General features: G+C 34.8%; 3 protein-coding genes across 4 annotated transcripts; 2 read left to right on the top strand and 1 right to left on the bottom strand.

The window, feature by feature from the left end:
- Positions 1–642: 642 nt before the first annotated feature.
- LOC140754751 (uncharacterized) lies at positions 643–7,342 on the bottom strand. Its single transcript, XM_073089836.1, has 5 exons — positions 7,226–7,342; positions 3,416–3,715; positions 2,680–2,842; positions 1,966–2,205; positions 643–860 (listed from the first exon to the last, which is right to left on the bottom strand). The coding sequence occupies exons 1-5, from the start codon at positions 7,307–7,309 to the stop codon at positions 730–732; spliced, it is 918 nt and encodes a 305-aa protein (XP_072945937.1). The 5' UTR covers positions 7,310–7,342; the 3' UTR covers positions 643–729.
- A 4,677-nt stretch (positions 7,343–12,019) lies between these two features.
- On the top strand, positions 12,020–16,122 carry LOC140754776 (facilitated trehalose transporter Tret1-like). Of its 2 annotated transcripts, none has more exons than XM_073089868.1 (4): positions 12,020–12,175; positions 12,751–12,886; positions 14,406–14,551; positions 14,941–16,122. In XM_073089868.1, the coding sequence occupies exons 1-4, from the start codon at positions 12,164–12,166 to the stop codon at positions 16,054–16,056; spliced, it is 1,410 nt and encodes a 469-aa protein (XP_072945969.1). In that variant the 5' UTR covers positions 12,020–12,163; the 3' UTR covers positions 16,057–16,122. The 2 variants fall into 2 exon arrangements, with proteins under 2 accessions (XP_072945969.1, XP_072945970.1); XM_073089869.1 differs by having other exon boundaries at positions 12,020–12,183.
- A 2,116-nt stretch (positions 16,123–18,238) lies between these two features.
- LOC140754802 (facilitated trehalose transporter Tret1-like) lies at positions 18,239–21,591 on the top strand. The gene is made up of 4 exons (XM_073089910.1): positions 18,239–18,485; positions 19,070–19,205; positions 20,120–20,265; positions 20,350–21,591. Exons 1-4 carry the CDS (start codon positions 18,447–18,449, stop codon positions 21,526–21,528), a joined length of 1,500 nt encoding a protein of 499 aa, XP_072946011.1. The 5' UTR covers positions 18,239–18,446; the 3' UTR covers positions 21,529–21,591.
- Positions 21,592–22,085: the final 494 nt, after the last annotated feature.

The following is a 22,085-nucleotide window of genomic DNA, read 5'->3' as shown; positions in this document are numbered from 1 at the left end:
TGTTACCTAAAAATACAATAAATATTTTTTTTATCTCTTTGATCTTACTAAGTGCACATATGAAAATATATAAAATGATGTATGTACAAATAATATTAAGAATCAATAAATTTTGAATTTAATTAATTTAAATTTGATGTTAATTAATTAAAATTTAATTGTCAAACATTTGTTAACTGCCGTGAAAATTTTAATACTTAGTTAATTCGTTTGATCGTAAATAAGTTATTAATGTAGTTTATTGTAAATGAACTAGGTAAGTACCTGATGCCGCATTGACCCATACCAATATCATTATCCATTAATTAAAAGACTGTGTAGAAAGGATAGACTAAATGAAAAACACAGCTTTTGGTGCTCACATATGATAACTATTTAAAATGAACATTGGTAGCAACTCATATATCACACTACTGGGCACAGGTCTCTTCGCACTAGCAGCAGAGGCCTGGAGAATACAGATAATGAGACCAATATTCTATTACCGGTCTTTTAGTGTTTCAGCGTTTGTTATCTTATTGGTAATTGTTGATCACTGCATTGGTAATGGTAATAAGAAATGGTTGCAACCCATATATCACACTAATGGACACAGGTGTATCCCACTAGTAGGAGAGGCTTATTAGACCAGTATTAGACCAATATTGTCTAATACTGGTCTTTTGGTTTTCCAGCGTTAGTTATCTTATTGGTCATTGTTGATCACGGCATTGGTTATAATGATCCGGTCTACTTGGAGCGAGGTTTGACGAGCCTGGAAGCTGGTGGCGCGAACTTGGCGAAACCCTGCTGGTCGAAGACAGGCAACAGGTCGCGGACACGAGCCGACACCGTTCCGCCAGTCACTCTGGAAATACAAAGTAAAGTTCATAGGGATAGAAACATAAAATGAAGAATAAATGATCTTTAACCACAAATGTGTTTCTACAAAACTAGGAGTAGAAAACCTCCGCAAATAGGTAGGTATCTGATTATATATTGTAATCATTTTCGTGGTAGAACTCTTTGTGGTTCGACTTCGAAGATACCACCACTACACCTTTTTCTGCATTACAGTATTAACCGCTGCTGTATTCCGGTTTGAAGGGTGTGATAGGAGAAACATACTTATTTAACGCGTTCCAACTTAGTCGTGAGGGGTAGTAGCAACGTATCCGAAATTGCGTAGGACAATTATGTTATATAAAGTTTATGACAGATGTCTATGGGCGGTACTAGCCCTACAACCCTGATCACAAAAAATCTGATGATGATGTGTCATCGCTTTATGGAAAACTATTCAATGCAGAGGACTTGTAAAGAGATGGCGCTGAACGTATAGATGAAGACTATGTAGCGATCGCTCACCATTGTAATAAATAAAACTAGAACAGAAAATATATTTTCAACACCTTATAAGTAATTGTAATACAGTTATTTAGCACGTAAGACTGCCAGACTTTGCAATTCAAAACTAGTTAATTCATTAACAATACACACACTGATATTAGGTAAAATATAAATGAAGCAAAAGTTCATTTGATTTGTTCACACAGTAATCATTGAAATATTCATTGGCTATTTTTTCACACTTATCTCTAGGAGATTGTACATACAGTTTTTTCCGCAAAAGAGAATTGGAGTAACTTCATCATCATCATCATCACCATCACTGTACCATTGCTAGGCACGGGTCTCCTCTCATAATGAGAAGGATTAGGCCATAGTCCACCGCGCTGGCCAAGTGCGTATTGGTAGACTTCGCATACCTTGGAGATGTTTTTTTTTATAAATCTCTTAGATATGCAGGTTTCCTCACGATGTTTTCCTTCACCGTTTAGCAAGTGATAATTAATTTCTAATACTTTGAAAAATCAGAGGTGCATGCCTGGGATTTGAACCTCGGACCCCTCGATCGAGAGGCCGAGTTTCTTAACCACCAGGCTATCGCTGCTTTTGGAGTAACTATTCAGGCACATTTCCAATACCTGCTAGGTTTTATCAGCTTCGCAGCCTGTGCTGGCGTCGCGAGCTCAGTTGGAAAGTACGTGGCCCCGTAGAAGTCCAGGCCATTCTGGAGGAGGATGTTGGCCTCCTCAATGTTGGCGAGGGTCACGCGGAGCACGCTGGATGCTTCCTTTGGGACCATGCTGCTGACCAGCTCCCCGTCGATAGATGTGATGGCACGTGGTGGAGTCTTCTCCAAAGGCTTCGGAGTAGAAGTACCTGCAATGGAAACAGAGTTATTGTTAAAAAATATAGGTATCAGAACAATTGCAGTTCAACCCTGTGGTAACCCTGGATCACTTTCTGCCTAATAACAGCAATGCTAAGCGCTGTTGTATTCGACGTTAGAGGATTTGGTAAAGAAGATATATTTATCCGAGGCGTTTTAACTTAGTCCCCACGGGTAGCAATGCATTTATGACCTGAGATAGAAATCTAAACTTATCTGAGGTAGATTAGACATGTGCATCAGGAGCCACTGACAATCAAGTGGATTGCATGCTCTTTTGCTACTTCTATATTATAAAAAATAAAGTTAGAAAGCGCCTTAACTATATTAAGAACAATAATTTTCGTAAACATAATATTACTTATCATCATTTGTCTGATGATCAAATTATCACTATAATTTTTAGAGTTGACTCCTGTCACAGAAGTTAAGAAACCATGAAGAGTGGAATGGAAACCACTAACCAGTGTTACCTTCTCTGGGAGAGCCAGCGAAGTGGAGACGGACCACCTCGACGACAGAGGTAAACTTGTAGAGGGCGTGGCGAACGTCCTCTTCCGGGACCTCATCAGGAATGTCATACACGTAGATCGTGAAGGTCTTCTGTGGCCGACAGGGGATCGCGATCTGGTGGAACAGAATTGAGTCAATGATTCCTAAAAATCCGAGCTTGTTGTATGATATGAATGTGTACAGAATTAATAATAATAGTACATTAATAATACTTTTGATACGAATGGGTACAGAAAGTCTGTGGTGTGATACATTCTCGTTATTACATGTATAACGAAGAAATGTCAATATTCTAGTTATAGCAGTTTATACTGATGCTAAGGATAAATTATTTAGATATAAATAACATAAGATAAGTAATTCAAAGAGATAGTTGAGAAAGTATAGATAGATTAGAATTTTATAACAATTAAAAAAAATGAAAAGTAATAAATAATAATAAGAAGGTATATAAACTTGTTCAGATAGCATAAAGAAAATCAAAATAGTTCAATTCGAAGTAGTTATTAACCAGACGATGGAAAGAAAGCAGCAGTTTAATATGCAAGAAACTAAAGAATTTAAGAAAAAGGTTAAGAAGAAACTGGAAGAAAACAAAGCAGATTTAAGAAGGGCGAAGAGGCAAAATTAAAGAAGATAAAAACTTCAATCAATGAAGCAACTGAAAGACATTTTATTTTAACTTACCTTCCTGTAGAACCTCGAACCGGTGACCTTATGGAAGCCCTTTTTGAAGACCATTTGGTAGTCATCAACGCTGGAGAACTTGAAGAGGATGCCGGTGGCCGTCTTGGTGAGAGAGAAGCAACCCTTGAACTCCATCTTCTCACAGATGGCGGATGCCTTCTCCATGCTGAGGCCGTGGGAGGGTGTGAGGAGGAACGCGCCCTTGGTGAGGAAGTGTTCGGAGTCCGAAATATCGGACTCGCTCTCTCCGCCCTTCATGAGAGTATGGATCTGTTCCTTCCACATATACGAGTCTGACATCTGGAGTGTGTGAAAATTCTATCAACACTATTTCATTCAAAATGTGGTAAATAGAAAGATAACTTACAAGATAGTAAGAGATCATCATAATATTTTGAAGGTATATAAAAAAAATGTTACAGCTTTTTATAATGAAAGTAAAATAAATGTATAAAAAAAAAAATAGTACCATATCTTGGGATATGGGCTATATTGTATTTAGAATCATGTCATTAAACTTATCATCCATTGCTTTTTAAAGAAAACGTTTATGTAAAATTTCATTTCAGTCGATTAGGAAAAATTTCAATTCAAATTTCAATTTCATAATTTTCAGTTTCAAATTCAGTTGCATGATTTGATCCTGACAAACTATGAGTAACAAATTAAGTAAGGCAAGTTAAATAAGAACTTGTAACAACTGGAGATAAATTCAATCAAAATCAAAATCTTTTATACAAAGTGAATCCTTTATAGATTTGTTTTTGAACGTCAAAAATCTACCACACTTCACATGGTGTTTCGATAAGAAGAAATCCAAAATAGATACACGAACAGTTCGCAAGGTACGTTGTGAAGAATTTAAATCTAGATCGAATAATATAGGATGTACTAGACATTAAACCGTTCATATGAAACCATTTGAAAGTATTTCATAAGAATACAATAGAGAGTGATTAGACCACGGGCCACTGACCATAGGCATCATATCAATCTTGACTATAATTGTGGCATTGTTTCATCGGCTTCCGTTTTAAAAAATGGGTGCGTACCTTGTTACTAAACGTTGCGGCCAAGCCCTATTTTTATTGCAGCAAAAATTATCATAGGTACAATGGTAGGATTAATGACGCTGAAAAATCTAGTGATCTTAAAACTCATGATTGATTTTCAATTTCACATTAAAACTATCCATATTGCAGGTATACGCTAATCGAATTCAGGATTGCTGGATTGAAGAAATCGTAGATATATTGAATATATTTTTTTTTAAGTGTAAGGACAGTGTCATTTGGAATACATCTAATTTTACTTGTCTTATTGATAATTTTACGTTTGAAGCCTAAGTACACTACAATTATTAACTATTTCAGTATTTCTGTAAATCATGAATTTAATAATTATAAAACAAAACAAAAGATTCAAGACAATAATAGTGTCTCAACCCCTCATTCCGAGAGGCCTTGGTTCAAATCCCAAATCTTTGATTGTTCAAAATGAAATGTGTATTAGAAATTAATTATCACTTACTATAATAATAAAGGAAAACATCGCCAAGAAACCTATATGCTTGTGAGATTTTACAAATAATCTCAAAAGCGTGTGAACTCCACCAATTCGCTACCAGCGCGGCGGATCGTAATCTACCAAGCCATAGCCTAAGCCCACTTCAATATAATATGAGACTCATACCCAGCAGTGAGCAATAATAGCTAACAAAGAAACAAAATGAAGAATATCTTAAGTCAATTGTAAAAAACAATGAAACTTTTAAAATAGTCGTATGGCGCCTACTCCGTATCAGAAAATTACAACTAAATTGAACCAAAATTCCTAATAAGGCAACTAGCAAAACTAATCACGTAGTATAATTACACCCATTGGCTTAGTGGGTGGACAGGCAATTCTGTCTAAATTGGTTCAATTCGCTTACAGGCCCATAAAACCATGTTTGGTAACAAATTGGACTTAACTAATTGGTTAATTCTGTAATTCTTGACCGAAGGTTACGCGAATTGTCGTTTCAATTGGTTAAGTTTACAATGTTTTTGTATCATCGATCTTCTAGTCTAGCTATTTATAAATCTACTAGCTGACCCGGCACGCGTTGTGTTGCCATATAAATAAAAAAAATGTTAAGGGTAACAACCCTTTTCACTTAGGGGTTTAAAAAATAGATAGTAGCCGATTCTCAGACCTACTGAATATGCACATAAAATTTGGTGAAAATCGGTAAAGGAGGAGTACGGTAACTTAAATTGTGACACGAGAATTTTATATATAAGAGAATTTTATATAATTAGGAAGTTTTTGTTTAAGAAGAGTCTAATGACCCTTCCGCCAATGCAGAACTGCTTCACGTTAGAAATGGGTGTGGGGGTGGACTCTTTCTGGTCAAAGTACAGTAGTACTAAAACCTTTTTTGTATATAAGACACATGATGTTTTAGATATATCAAACATTATGAAAAAATATGGAATCTGGTAATAATACATGTTTAACATTTTAAAATAAACCATTAATTTTATAGATATCCTTTATGGGGCCATACCAATACGAAAACTGGAAATTTAGGGTTCATGGATACACTATCCAAAACTGCAAAAAAAGGGTTCTTTTTTTCAATTTTGAACTGGTTAGCCTTTAGCCTTTAGCCTAGTAGTGTTAGCCTAGTGGTTAAGAAACTCGGCCTTTCGATCAAGGGGTCCGAGGTTCAAATTCCAGGCACGCACCTCTGATATTCAAAGTTATGTGCGTATTAGAAATTAATTATCACTTGCTAAACGGTGAACGTAAATATCGCGGGGAAACCAGCATACCTGAGAGATTTATAAAAAAAATCTCAAATGTATGTGAAGTCTACCAATACGCACTTGGCCAGCGCGGTGGACTATGGCCTAATCCTTATCAATATGAGTATATTTCCACCACCCGTGACCAGCAGTGGGACAGTAATGGGTTGACGATGATAATGATGATGAATGAATACTATAAGTATAAGACATAAATCTATGGAGAGCTTTTATCCTTTAAATTTTAAAATTCAGTGATGACGAAAATCTATTTTTTCTTGTTCTGGCCGTGTCTTTTTAGCCGTGAAATGCTTAGGCCCTTAGAAAAACTGGTGACTAAGTGCATAGTAAAAAACAATAATTCACAATATTTTTTGTTTAAAAGTTTAAAGTTATATATATAAAAAAAATTACTAGATAGACTGCAACGGCACGATAGTCACTATTAAATTATACTTCTTTGTATTCTTTCAAGGTAGCAACATGGTAGTAACGTACTACAAAGAAAGTATTAAAATAACTGTGAAACTAGGCTTTCGGTTCACTATGTTTTTAAATAAATTCCTTGAAGTTTAGTATTTCAATCATCTTCTCACTGAACCTAAGAAATATATAACTGTTACTGTTGAGATTTAAAGGGACATTAGCAGGAGTAAGTAGTTTGTCTAGTAGTAATTGGAATCAATATTTAAAAAAATCATTAAAAAACAACTGAAAAACCCTAACAGAACCCAAAAAGGTACCATCATTTAAAATTAAAATATACAACCTGACCCCACTGACTTAATAAAATGTACCTTATTAAACAAATCTGGCCCTAACGGACCCCAAAAATAAGATGCTACCAATTGAAATTAAAATTAAAAAAAAATAAAGAACAAACCCACCTTATTTCATTCCCCCATTCACTCACTAATCCAACCAACCCACTTAAACCATTAGGGTGAATTAAGAGTTTTATTTTTTATTAATTGAAATGAAAAAACAGTTAACAAAATATACGAAAAATGCTACTCACTGATCCTCTGGTCTTCTCAGTCTTCTTGGGTTTCTCTTCCTCCTGTCTGTGTTCGGTATCAGAAGCACCTTCCGCTAAGGACATGATGTGACTGCGGAGGGCGGTCGGATGCCACGGCTTTTGGAGCTCCACTGGCCCAGCGAGCCGTGGAGACGCGCCTTGGGTCAGAGACGCCGTGGAGTGGGGTTCGGTGTAATTGTATTTTGACTAGCTAAAGATTTGGGTTTGCTTTCGATTTTTAACTATATTTTAAATAGATTTTGAAAAAACAAAAAAGGGATTTATTTCATGACACACTCAATACAGACTAACGCCTGTTAATTATAATCATCATTAACCAAGTTTTGCCTTAAGCAGTTTGAATTTGATAAGTTAGGCAAAAATTGCCAACTTCATAAAATTTAAAATCTTTTATTCTTTCTCTTCACTCTTCCTTCTACCTTATCTTAAATTATAATTCGCCTAAAAGTGATTTAACTTCAAAAACCTACCTATTTTGCTGAAATGAAGACTTGTGTATCGTTGTAAAACTCAAAATAAAATTTCTTAGACAAAAAATGGCTAAGGAGCCAAAGTCATGAAGAATGAAAATTTTGACAAAGGTTATTCAAAGTTATTATTCAAAGTTCTATCTGTAAGGAAACGCTTGCCCAGCAAAGGGATAATGAAGGTTATAATTAGTTAAACAGCAATAATGATAAATGTATTAATAATGCAATGTTATTTGCGCTCCTTTTATTTAGAAAATTATTTTTTCTTCAATACACAGACAGACAAAATAACAATCCATATCGTAAGTAATCCATCTAACATAAGCGCGTACATGTAAAACGTGATTTAAACTTTTGAAACTGTAGCTTCTTAAAATTCCTTAAAATAACGAAAATTTAATCTTGATTTCCTAATTGTGACGTGGCAATATTTGTGACGTAATCTGTAATAAAAACGTGTTAATAAAAAATATATTTTTTTTACAATTTTTAACATTACATTTTTTTTAACATTTCTGATAATTCTGTGCCCGATCAAAATCCTGTAAGCATTTCTTAAAATGAGTTTTACGTATAAAACTTATATTAAATAAACATATAATAAAATAATATTTTGTATAATATTTCTTTTCGACTCCACAGTTTTTATATTTTATTACAGGAACTTCTATGATGTCTTATAGAAAATATGTATCAAAATAATAGAATAGAATATAGAATTAAGCGGCGTTCACACGTTAATACTTCAGCGTAATAATTATTTTCTTTTAGGTTATGAGTCAAATTAAAGACTACTATACAACTTTTCTTACAACCTTGAATAGCACTTTAAATTCCTTGATGATGAAAATATAGGATCAAATTACCATAAGAACAAAAATCAGAAGTTAAAATAGGCCTTTACGACACCCACGAATTACACGAATCCAACAACCTTATATGTTAAAACGTTTCAAAGAATGAGACATACATCTACGCTAGAAAATCCTTAGCCTCTCATCAACAACCCATTACTGTCCCACTGCTGGGCACGGGTCTCCTCTCATAATGAGAAGGATTAGGCCATAGTCCACCGCGCTGGACAAGTGCGTATTGGTAGACTTCACATACATTTGAGATTTTTTTTATAAGTCTCTCAGGTATGCAGGTTTCCTCACGTTGTTTTTCTTCACCGTTTAGCAAGTGATAATTAATTTCTAATACGCAAATAACTTCGAAAAATCAGAGATGCGTACCTGGGATTTGAACCTCGGACCCCTCGATCGAGAGGCTGAGTTTCTTAACCACTAGGCTATCACTGCTTTTTTTAGTCTCTACAGTAGTTTTAATCAGTGCCCAATGTGGACATATGCTTTACTAAGCATTATAGATAATAAATTTCATGATCAAACAAGTATGACCGAATGAGTAATTTTTCAGTTCGTTTCAGTTCAATTCGCGGTTCTCAACAATGTTATTGATTTACATTTGTCAGTTTAAAAATCACATATTATAATCTTATATATAAAATTCTCGTGTCACAATGTTTGTTACCGTACTCCTCCGAAACGGCTTTACCGATTTTCACCAAATTTTATATGCATATTCAGTAGGTCTGAGAATCGGCTACTATCTATTTCTCACACCCCTAAGTGATAAGGGTTGTTCACCCTTAACATTTTTTTATTTATATGGCAACACAACGTTTTCCGAGTCAGCTAGTATTATACAACTATACTTAAGGCTTTGCAATTTTAATACAATAAACTTATAAATAAAACTGAAGACCATCTATTTATTTGCTTATTTTACTTCTGAACTTATTTTACAATTTCAATGGGAATTTCGTTGAAAGTATTTTTTTCTTTTTTCTGTGCAAAAAATACAAAAGATTCAGATTGTACTGGGGTGAAACTTTTAATGATTATTTTGTGGATACATCGTCTGAATAAATCATCAGGTGACCATGTTAGTAGATACCTTTTTATTTTTGTTTACGAGGTAGCCTTCAAAAGGTAAATACCCCACACCGCCACATCTATTTCTGCCTTATAACGGCAGTGTTACGCACTGCTGTGTTCCGTTTTGAAGGGTATGGTAAGAGAGACATACTTTTCCGAGGCATTCCAGCTTAGTCCTCAGGGGTAGCGGCGCATCTGCGACCGATCTCAGGTAGGAATATCTCTATCTGGGGTTGATTATAGATGTCCATGGGCCGCAGTAGCCACTTACCATCAGGTGGACTGCGTGCTCGTCTGTTACTCCTATATTATAAAAAAAAAGTGTGAGCTCCAACCGTCCAGCAAGCAACTCCGGGACGGACGGCGGTTTGTGTGGTCGCATACCGTCGTAACAGTTGTGCGGGAGGAGCGTAAACTGCTCGCGCCGGGCATAGCCCAATAGGGGCATCGCGCTCTGAGGACTCCGGTTGTAAAAAAGATACCCTATGCCGTAGGAGTGACACGAGGTTATGTGGGATTCCTACCGCACTAAAACCTCCCGGGTGGCCATCCTCAGCGCTGCTTTGAGGAAGTGCTATGTTATGCTTCAAGGGCTAAGGCGAGATATTTATAAGAGACGTTCCAATTTAGTCAGTCTAATTAAAATATTGTTCTCTCAGCATTTTTTAATTAATATGATTTTTCTTTAACTATAACTATCTTGCTGTGGTAGAGTAACATTTATTTATTCATTTAGTTAAACTTTATTGTAAACCTAGTGGTTACAAAGGGCAAACCTAATGCCTAGTGGCATTCTCCACCAGTTAACCCTTGTTGATGAAGACATGTTGTGGTGGGTGTTACGTTAAAAAAACAATGAGAAAACAAATGCAAAAAAAAAGAGAAATGAATATATATAAACGAAAAATATATACAAATATCTACATACATATATATATTATATACATATGTATACATATAAATAACTAAATATATACATAAACCAATTTGCACATATTATGTAATCTTAAAATAGCTATGTTTTATAAACAGTTTGCGACATATTTGTGGTACCTAATATGATTTACATAACTCGTTTTAATTTAGTATTTAAGGAAGAAATCAACTTTAGACAAGATTCCTTCTTTAATTTATACTTAAATAACTACAAATACACTAAATATCTATTTAAGTATCCCCGGTATCTTAATAGCGTTAAATAGTGTTATCTCCAACATTATTTATCGTTGACAAGCAAAATAAAGCGGCAAAGTGATATTATCATTCAGAATACTAAGTGAAGTTCATATTGATTGTGCACAATTTGTGTGAAAAGCGTGTTTTTGTTAGATAAAAATAGTGGTTAATTTAACTTTAATGAATGAAATAACTAAAATAAATCGAAGCAATATTAACATTTTATGTGAAAACGTATATTTTGTGTACTATTGGTGATAGAATTCCTTGTTTAGTTAGCTTAAATTAAACAAATTCCGTGTTAAAATGTGTGAAACACACATTACACCGTTTGTGAAACAAGTAAGTGTAAACCATATTATTAAGTTAGTTAGTATCTAATACAATAATGAAATTAGTATATGTATTAAAATATGTGAAATATTATAAAGTGTTACAGTAGAGTATAAACAGGAGTCACAGGGCTTTATCTCTTAAACCGTAATAGATAGACACTTGATTTTTTTTACAGACGATGCATAATGATGGTCGCTATAACAACAAATACTAAAAATTAATGGAATGGAAAAAGTGTGGGGTGCTTTTCGAAAATTAATAAGTGGAGCTCACTCCACGCTTTTTTCACAATTATACAATTTACTGTTCCTTAATTGATTCCTAGATTGAAAATTATTTTCTACTATTTAGTTGATTTTATCATAAAAGCGTGTTTTTTAGTTTTTTGAACTATATTTATTATTATTTTCGTTTCCCCGTTTCAGTTAAATATTTACAAAGAGACGAGTTTTTATAATAATTTGTTTAATTTAATGCTTTTTGGGAGTAGTCGAAATATTATCTTTAGAAAAGATAATATTTCGATTTACTACCTTTTATAACCCCCAATGTTATGTTAAAAAGTCCCCCACCAATTCCTATACTCTACTTGCCCATTCGCAGGCGCCATATTAAAAAAATAGGATAATATATGTAAAACATTACTGGCGTAGTCGGGTAATAAATATAAGCTGTTATCAAATATATCAATAACTTTCGTAACAATCAATGCTTTAGAATAATCTGAGATCTGCTAACATTGTTGCGATAAAATAATGTTTTATCTATTTATTATTTAAAAAATAATTTTATAACACAAATGTTATAAAATGTTCGACTCCGAACACACCACTGACAAAGCCAAAGTCAAAGTCAAAAATATGTTTCTCAAAGTAGATTACCGATTATAAACGAGATCTTTACAGAACTCTTTTTGAACTTCAATACATCTAACGCCACTTCGCAAGTTGTTTCGTTATGGAGAAAAATCATTGAACGAAACTCCGTAGCACTCCATGAAACATAAGGTTTGAAGGTGGTAGAACCCTTTGTGGTTCGACTCCGGCGACACCACCACCACACCTATTTCTACCTAATAACAGCAGTGTTAGGCGCTGCTGTGTTCCGGTTTGAAGGGTGTGGTAAGGGAGACATACTTTTCCGAGGCGTTCCAGCGTAGTCCTCAGGGGTAGCGACGCATCTGTGGCTGACCTTCGGTAGGAATATCTAATATATCCGGGGTTGATTACAGATGTCTATGGGCAGCAGTAGCCACTTACCATCAGGTGGACTGCATGCTCGTCTGCTACTCTTATATTATAAAAAAAAACCTATTTTTGTATAAAAAAAAATCTATTTTTATATAACAGCATTTAAGCGCTGCTCAGTTCTGGTACGGAAAGTGGGATAAGGAAGACATACTTATCCGAGGTTTCCAACTTTTAAACACCGCCGTTAAAACAAATGATAATTAATTTCGAAAAATCGGAGGTGCGTGTCTAGGATTCGAACTTTCGACCCCTCGATCAGGAGTTTTAACCAGTAGGATATATTATTATACTTCAACCTCTACTAACATAATTGCATTAATTTTATATTCCAGTGTTTCATCACAGCCGCGGTGGACCTCAGCACCTTAAGCTTCGGGAATATGTTAGGGTTCCCCGCCATCCTGCTGCCGCAGCTGAGGGAGCCACTGTCGCCTGTTTCCGTAACAACAGCTGAGGAGTCATGGATTGGTGAATTTCTCTTTATTGCTCATTTTAGAAATAAAAGATAGGTATGTAAATGTATAGTGTTTTAATATTTTAGAGAATTTTTCAATTTTATTTAATCAGTTATCATAGTTTTCGGTTATCATAATTAAATTTAAATAAACCATTCCTTTATCTTCTGCAAAACTATTAATAATATGAAAGCGCTCAGAAGGGATTACAGAAATACAATTTCTTCTATAATCATCAACATTTACAATAATACATCTTTATCCAATAAATATCACATCTCCATTATAAAAAGACATTGCCAAAAACAGTTGGCAATTTATAACTCAAAGTAAGACTTATCATTCTAAAAATATAAAATAGAAAAGTATTTAATAAGTGACGTAAATTATTAACAACCAGCAATATAAACGGATCAATGTGATGTGCCTGTAACAATAAGAACCTCTAATAGTTCATTTATAATTTCTACAGACATCGTACGTTTCAGACACGGGCCGTGGCAGACACAATCATATCATTGTATTCATTTAATACAAATATATAAATAAATAAATAGTCGTAAATATAGTAATTTATTAGACGATTACTTATTTGCGGTGCTTGCTATAGAGACAATGGGTCCATGGTCATCTGACATGAAAAAATTCATGTCAGATATGTCGACCAAACTTGTCACTGCTTCCGGTGACCAAAAAGCTGGCGGCTATTTTGCACAAAGATTGAGTCTTGCCGTGCAGCAAGGAAACGCCGCCAGCGTTGCCATGCCTCACACGGCAATTTTAGATGGCTTATTTTATTTATAGTTTTCTTGTTTATTTTGTAAATACGTCCTTTTTTAGTTTATAGTTTATTTTATTACATAAAATTTCATATATATAGTAACTATAATTGTAAATAAATTTATATAAATAAATATTATAACATACAATGATTATGACACAACACGTTAAATAACTTTAGAAATACACATCAGCTATTATTCATTCTTATTTTAATGAGAACCATTTTAAACACATAAATGCATAGTTTTAATTAGGTTTTTATTTAAAATGCAATTCGGTTTCCAAAACCTGTTTTTGTATATTCACTTTGTAAGTTTATGATATTTCAATTCAGCACGACGCTAGAAACCTAGAAAACTAGAAACCTAATTTACTGACTAAATATATATATTTTTCATAATGTGATTCATCATCATCATCATCAACCCATTATCGTCCCACTGCTGGGCACGGGTCTCCTCACAGAATGAGAAGGATTTGGCCATAATCCACCGCGCTGGTCAAGTGCTTATTGGTAGACTTCACTTACCTTTGAGATTTTTTTTATAAATCCTTCAGGTATGCAGGTTTCCTCCCGATGCTTTCCTTTACCGTTTTAGCAAGTGATAATTAATTTCTATTACACACATAATTTCGAAAAATCAGAGGTGCGTGCCTGGGATTTGAACCTCGGACCTCTGGATCGAGAGGCGAGTTTCTTAACCACTAGGCTATCACTGCCTCTAATGTGACTTTTATTTTAATTTCAGCGTCTATATTTGCGTTGGGCATGATCACTGGTTTCTTCATCACGTCGCCCATCATGGATCGTCTTGGGCGGAAGAAAGCGAACTACTTCGTCGCTGTCCTGTCTATCGTTGGGTGGATTACTTTCACCTTGGCTACCGATGTTAAGGTAAACTTATCTCCTAAATACATTTGCTTAGTTATCGAAATATTATGTTTTAGTAGTAGGTGGCAACCGCCCTGGATATCTGTAATCAATCCAGATATATAGATGAGATTCTTACCTGTATTTGACTACAAATATAGACAATATATTACTATCCTTGAGGCATAAGTTGTGACGCCACATACATGTTTCTCACACTTTTTAAACCAGAACATAACACCGTTTAATAGTGCTGTTGTGTAAAAATAAATATCGAGGTGGTGCCCTCAGAGTCATGGTAAAAATAATTCTACTACCTTCAAAAACCTTAACTTCCCTGATGATTTGCGTATTTACCGACAACTAACCTTTACTGTGTGTCTTCTGATTGAAATCGGTTTGCTTTGTTCCAGGCATTTATCGCGGCAAGAATCCTCCATGGAACCGCTGCAGGCCTATTGTCAACTCAGAGCACAGTCCTCTTAGCAGAGTGTACAAGCCCAAGATACAGAGGAGCATTCCTCACAACTATCACTCTGTCCCAATCACTGGGCATCTTACTGGTCCACTTCCTGGGATCCTTGCTTAGTTGGCAATGGACTGCACTTGTTTGTATCTCCTTTCCATTTGTAAGTCTTATTATGTTCATATATTCCCAAGAATCTCCAAGTTGGCTCCTGTCTAAAGGCAGATACGAGGAATTCCAAAAAGTCTTCAGATGGTTCAGAGGAGATGTTGAAGAAGAGGAGCTGACTTCTATGCTCAGAGCGAGAACAATGGCACAAAAGAATGAAGAAACTAGGCCTAATGTAAATATGAATGGCTTTGCCAATCTAAAGGAAGTGATCGTGAAGAAAGAGTTCTACAAACCAATCATCATCATGATCCATAGCAATAATCTGTTGCATTTTGCTGGAGGCACTCTCATCGTCAATTATTCGACGATTGTTATAACCTTGATGATGGGACCAAATGTGAATGCTTATTTCTGGACCGTATTCATGGATGTTTTGAGGATCTTATCAAACGTAATCGCCATATTTTTGATACATAGGTTTAAGAGACGGACTATGTTATTTTCGACGGGTGGACTTTGTGTATTCTGTCATGTAGTTTTAATTTGTTACCTCTATGGTAGTTCAAAAGGATGGTTTGAGGAGTCACTGTGGGTGCCTGTTTTATTTGTAAGCCTGCTTCTATTCTCGAACGCTGTGGGCATAGTCCCGATCAGGAATGTAATGACTGGGGAAGTCTTTCCTCTAAGATATAGAAGTATTGGCGGAAGCATCGGTTTTGCATCAGGAAGTATTGTTATGTTCATCGTTCTGAAGACATTTCCGCTTTTAACGGACAATTTACATCTCTACGGTACATATATAGTGTATGGATCAGTTCTAGTATACAGCTTGCTGGTCATGTGGATTTTGCTGCCAGAAACGAAGGGGAAAACACTTCAGCAAATTGAAGAAGAGTTTAAAGGGAAGCCAAATGAAACTAACGTAGCAACCGTTGAATTAAGTGTGAAATAAACAAATATATATCGAACAAAATTGTGTAGGTGTTCTTAATTGGCCTAAGAATTTATTTATAGCAAATAAAAATAAAATTTGAAGGTCGTTACGAAGCGATATCTAATTTACACGTAAGACATAATGCAGCAGGAGTAATGAATGTTTTGTCACTAGTTGGCGCTAGTGAGATTAACTACGCGTAAAATCTATTTAAGGGCAATTGGCTTAAGAACAACTGGACATGTATCCACACACATAAATCAATGTAGATCAATTTCTATGGTGTATTAAGTATATTCCTACAATATAACGAAAGAACGAACGAACGAATGAACGAATCTTTCATAGAAATAATAATGGTTGAAACTGGGCCTCTCGATCGAGGGGTCCAAGGTTCAAATCCCAATCACGCACCTCTGGTTTTTCAAAGTTATGTACGTATTAGAAATAAACTATCACTTGTTTTAACGATGAATGGAAATATCGTGAGGAAACCTACGTACCTGAGAGATCTTTGAAAAAATCTCAAAGGCATGTGAAGTTTATCAATACACACTTGCTCAGTGCGGTGGATCTAATCCTTCTCATTCTGAGAGGAGACCCGTATCCGGTAGTGGAACTTGTATAATCACATCATGTAGCGACAGTATTTATTGTTATGTATGTACACACAGATAAAATACAATGTATTACAGTCTCATAATTCTTCCAACTTTATTTATCTTCAAAGTAAGTAGTATACTGATAAGATAGACGATATCTGATTGTCACTGTGTCCCTCTGCTGGGCAGGGGTATCCCCACAAGTGGGAAAAATGATTAGATAATATAACTTTACAGTATTTTTTGTATATAACCTATACACACACACTTGTATAATTTCATATAGGACTAACGATAGAAAAAATACATTTAGACATTTTTACATTTTTTATATTCTTACAAAAAAAATCTTTCACAAATAATCACTTCATATAATTTCATCTTAGTAGTGCCCTCTGTCGCTATCTCATAGAAACTAAAATACCAGTACATTAAAATGAATGGCCACGCAAGCAACAGACGGCGCTCTTAACGTTACATTAATAGAATAATGGAATGGAATTTTAATCTTGCATAAAAGTAAGGATATATGCGCCCAAAAATCAAAAATATGGGGTCCAAAGAATTTCTTATTACTATTACTAAATATAAATAAGTATTAAGTACTAAAACGGACCAAAATAAATGATCACAGAATATATCAGTTGCTTCCATACTCCGATCTCATAATTACGCGAGTGTCTCGTGAACTGACGTGAATCCACAAATCAAATCAACTCAGTTATTGTATTCTTAGCTTTCCGCTAGAGGCGCTGACTAAGATTTCATACAATTTGACTTTTTAAACGTTAACGCGAAAGTAAAGTAAATGCCTGATAAAACTCACACTCGGCCCACAGATCCTTTAAATCAGTCGTTTTACTTTATCACAAACACTTCATCTCTCTGTCCTTAAAAATAATATCTCATTATCATTAGATATTTAATTACATAGAGTGATTCGTAAATCTTTATAGATAAGATAATACTGTTTCCTATGCAATTTAGATACAAAGTAGCATAGCTATTTATTATTATTAGTCGTCATAACTTTAATAACCTTGAAGAGATAATAGTATGAATTTCAACTTCCGAAAATCCACATTAAATTTCCAGATATCATTCTGATTCATTATTATACAGTAGGCTAATGAAAGTGGCCTTGACTACGGCTAGAGGACCATCCAAGCGTCATAATACACAATGTCTATCAAATTAATTAAGAAAGGATAAAATAATTGAAAGGTCAATATGAAATAATTGAACACTTGTACACGTCAAACAGACAACACAAATATAATGGAAGGAACACATGTAAAGAATATATTTAAAGGGCATAAAACTACTCAAAAGAGGAATAGTCCTAAAACTCACACAACAAACAAACATACAAACACAATTACGACATTAGAACGAACAAAAAGTTGATTTAGTGATTTTATCAGCAAGTTCGAATTGTTTTCTTGTTATTACAATAAATTAACAAAATAACTTTAAGTATATAAATATTGAATATTGAACTCTCGTAAGTAAGTAGTTGTAAATAAAAAAAATATTTGACGAAACAGCAAACATTGAAAGGAAAGATGGTTGATAGAGAATCTTAAAAACATCGTGGCGTAAAGGATTAATCAGATCAGGTTTGTCGGATTACACGCAATAATATAATGGACAGTTTGAGATAAAGAGAAGTATAGATAACATACAATTGATATCCGCCGAACGATCAAAAAATTATAGATTCGATACACTCAGTATGCATCTCTACTTGTTAAGAAACCTCAGCAAAATACTCAAAACTTTTTGAAATCATTGAAATGTGAAAAAATGGTACAGAAGAGCAAAGTTTCGCCGTTTATTAAACAGGTAAATACTCATCTATATTTCTATATTCTAAGCAGTTTTTCGAAATCCTCAATAGTGTCTAATGATTATTTAAATATTTGTTTTTTTCTTCTATCAAATTATGGTATAAATTCAAGACGTTGTCTGTGATAATTGTAATGAAATAAGTTGTAAGAAAGCATGCAATTCAGCTGATGTTATTGATTATTAGTGATCAAGAACTGGGGCTATTTTCGAAAACTAAATTATAGCCTCAAGTACTATCACACTCCTGAAACAAGAACTCAGCAGAGCTACACACTATTACGAAGCAGAATCTTTTCATGAAATGGAGTCCCCTTGTTTGTTACACCTATCTATTATGGATTCGTTTGACGAAAGAGAATATGTAATTGTATTAAGTATAAATGTCTATTACTCTAATATGACTATTTATTATTACCTCATTAACATATAACAATCCCTTCTAAATGCTATCTTTACCATAAAGTCCATTGCTTCAGTCAGTAGTACTATGCGAAAACAATTTTATAATAGATTAAACATGAGAAGTTCTGCCTAGAATCATAGAATTTAGGTTAAACAACTTTACAAATGTGTTTCAGTGTTTCGTGTCAGCGGCTGTTTGTTTCAACGTAATAGGCCATGGCAGTGCTGTTGGATTCCCTGCAATATTGCTGCCACAGCTGATGAAACCAGACTCCGGGTTTCAACTAACTGAAGAAGAAGAATCATGGATTGGTAAGATCATAGTAACATCCAAAACAAACAAACTAAAGCACACAAAATGCTTCTATAAATTATAACATTCAATCATAAGATCACCAGATCGCGATCATGATTTCAAAATACGAGTATTTAGATAATTTGTGATCAGATGTATCTATCAATCTCACGGTCACTGATTTTGATCACGGATCGCGATCGAGATTGACGGTGTATGGGCTACCTACCTAAAGCTGTTAAAAGATGCGTTGCCACGCATACACATCATAGATAAGACAGCCAGCATCCAAATTGCCCAAATCACAACAATTTTGGCAAATTACTACGTGTTTGGGTACTTGCGTATTTGGTAATTCCATAATGTGTACAAGTCTGAAGATATGCCTTCAGACTTGTACACATTATGGAAAACAAACATTTTACATTTTGATCACCATCATACTATTGTTTGTATTTGCACCAGTTTCTGTTAGAATCTCAAATACAATGTTTATCTGCAATCTGATTTATATCTTGATCACTTTGAGAATAAACGTAAATATCTAATCTCAAAAGTTACATAAAACGCAAATATAAATTAAGGCATTAATAATAAAGTAAGTAAGTACACTTGATACTATCGTGATGAAATCAAGAAAGTAGTAGTGAAAAAGAAAGATACATTTATTTATAAGATCTAAGCTATTAGTAATTAGTTACATATGCAAATATTGTCGGCAAATTGCGAAAAAACACCCTTTGGAAAAAAATTGGCGGGGCACTGCCGTGCTTCTAGATAAAACACGCTAAACCGTCGAAATGAGGATATATTTTTATCTATTTCGAGAGTTCCCCTCATGTGGAGGACACAAGGTAGTAGCCCTACCTGGTCTTGCTCAAAATTCGGTCCTGATTATGTTTGTCTTTACCCTGATACCCTCTTGTTCCAGCCTCAATTTTTGCTTTATGCATGTTAATTGGTAACTTCTTCATGGCTCCCTTAAGCAACAAACTCGGAAGAAAAGGCGCTACATTGTCCCTCACTGTTCCCTACCTCGTTGGATGGTTCGTTACGATTTTAGCTACTAACGTACAGGTTACTATTAAAATTTTATAGCATATCTTGTTATATATATTGATTATTGATATTTATACACAATCATCTTAAATTTTATTTCAGTTTCTCATTATTGGGAGAATCATTCTTGGAATCTCAGGCGGCATTCATAGTACTTTGCGTGCAGTACTTGTTGGAGAATATACAAGTCCAAAGCACCGTGGAGCATTTCTCTCCACCATATCTCTCACACAGGCCTTTGGCATATGCTTCGTCCATTTAGTAGGCTCTGTATGCAGCTGGCAGTTAACTGCCTTAATCTGTGCGTTCTTCCATTTCATAAGTCTCCTCATGACTATATATATCCCAGAGTCACCAAGCTGGCTTGCTGAAAGAGGCAGATATGAAGAATGTAGGACAGTTTTTAGATGGCTGCGAGGAGACGTCGAAGAAGAAGAATTGGAAGAGATGATTGAAGCTCGAATAGAAATAGAAAAAGAAAAAATTCAGAACAGTAAAATAAATGATAATCATTTTAAGATGGCAATGGCCACAATAGTTAAAAAAGAATTCTACAAACCGATAATTATCGTGATTCATATTAATTTAATAATGCACGTTTCTGGAGGTACCACCATGGCAGCGTATTCCACTGTAATCTTGAGTATGATCATGGGACCAGAAGCGAATGTTCATTTCTGGATGGTATTTATTGACTTTCAAAGGATGTTCACAAATATAGCAGCTATTTACATCATTAACAAAATTAAACGACGAACAATGTTATTTTCTACAGGAGCCCTCAGTACATTTACTCATTTAGCGATAGCTGTGTACGTGTATGGAAAGATGCAAGGTTGGATGCCGTTCGAAGGTATTTGGCTCCCAGCGCTTTTGATCAATATGCAGTTTTTTACGGTGGGGATGGCAATGGGACCAATGCCAAACATCATAGGTGGGGAAATATTTCCCCTTGAGTACCGGAGTATCGGTGGAACTACTAGCTTGGCTGTGGCGGGCGCCATGATGTTTTTGGTTCTTAAATCATTCCCTACTCTGATCGGTGCCATTTATTTACCAGGAACATATTTTCTGTTTGCATGCATCATAACGTACAATTTGGTCGTGATCTGGTTTTTGCTGCCCGAGACAAAGGGAAGAACTCTGCAGCAAATTGAGGACGAATTCAGAGGAAGACCGTTGAAGGCCCATGAAATTGAAGCTCGTGAATCGTTACATAGCAGCATCGTTGAAGTGTATAAGAGAAAGCTGTCAGAAAGAAAATGCAGTGTTTTTGAATAAACTTCTGTCTTAAACTGGATTTTTTTAAAATATTTTCCAAAACACAATCCATTGAAGCAGTGATAGCCAAGTGGTTAAGAAACTCGGCCTCTCGATCGAGGGGTCTGAGGTTCAAATCCCAGGCGCGCACCTCTGATTTTTCAAAATTATGTGTATATTAGAAACTAATTATCACTTGCTTAAACGGTGAAGGAAACATCGTTTATTATTATGTTCTCACATTTTTTGTCTACTTATTTTACTGGCTTATCTCTCAACAATTTCAATGTTGACACTCGCGTTAACTAGCACTTAATCGCTAAAGCTACCATTTTCTTAAGCTATAATAGCCAAAGGGCGTTTACTCTTAACAGTTAATAAATGCATTGTAATTCAAAAGTGTCTGAAATCTAAATAATTGAAAGGTTGAATTAATAATTAGGTGATATTCAATTATTAACATTTTCACACCTGGAATAGACGATACAAAAATATAATTGAAGGAATATTAAGGAGGAAAAGGATTAATCTTCATAAAGGTTTATGAGTCAAAACAAAGAAAAAGTTGATAAAGAGTA

The sequence above is a fragment of the Epargyreus clarus genome, unplaced genomic scaffold (genome assembly GCF_041222505.1).
Source record: "Epargyreus clarus isolate Ecla_fem2 unplaced genomic scaffold, WU_Ecla_fem_2.2 ptg000031l, whole genome shotgun sequence".
Classification (NCBI taxonomy): domain Eukaryota; kingdom Metazoa; phylum Arthropoda; class Insecta; order Lepidoptera; family Hesperiidae; genus Epargyreus; species Epargyreus clarus.
This window is presented reverse-complemented; position numbering and strand designations above follow the sequence as displayed.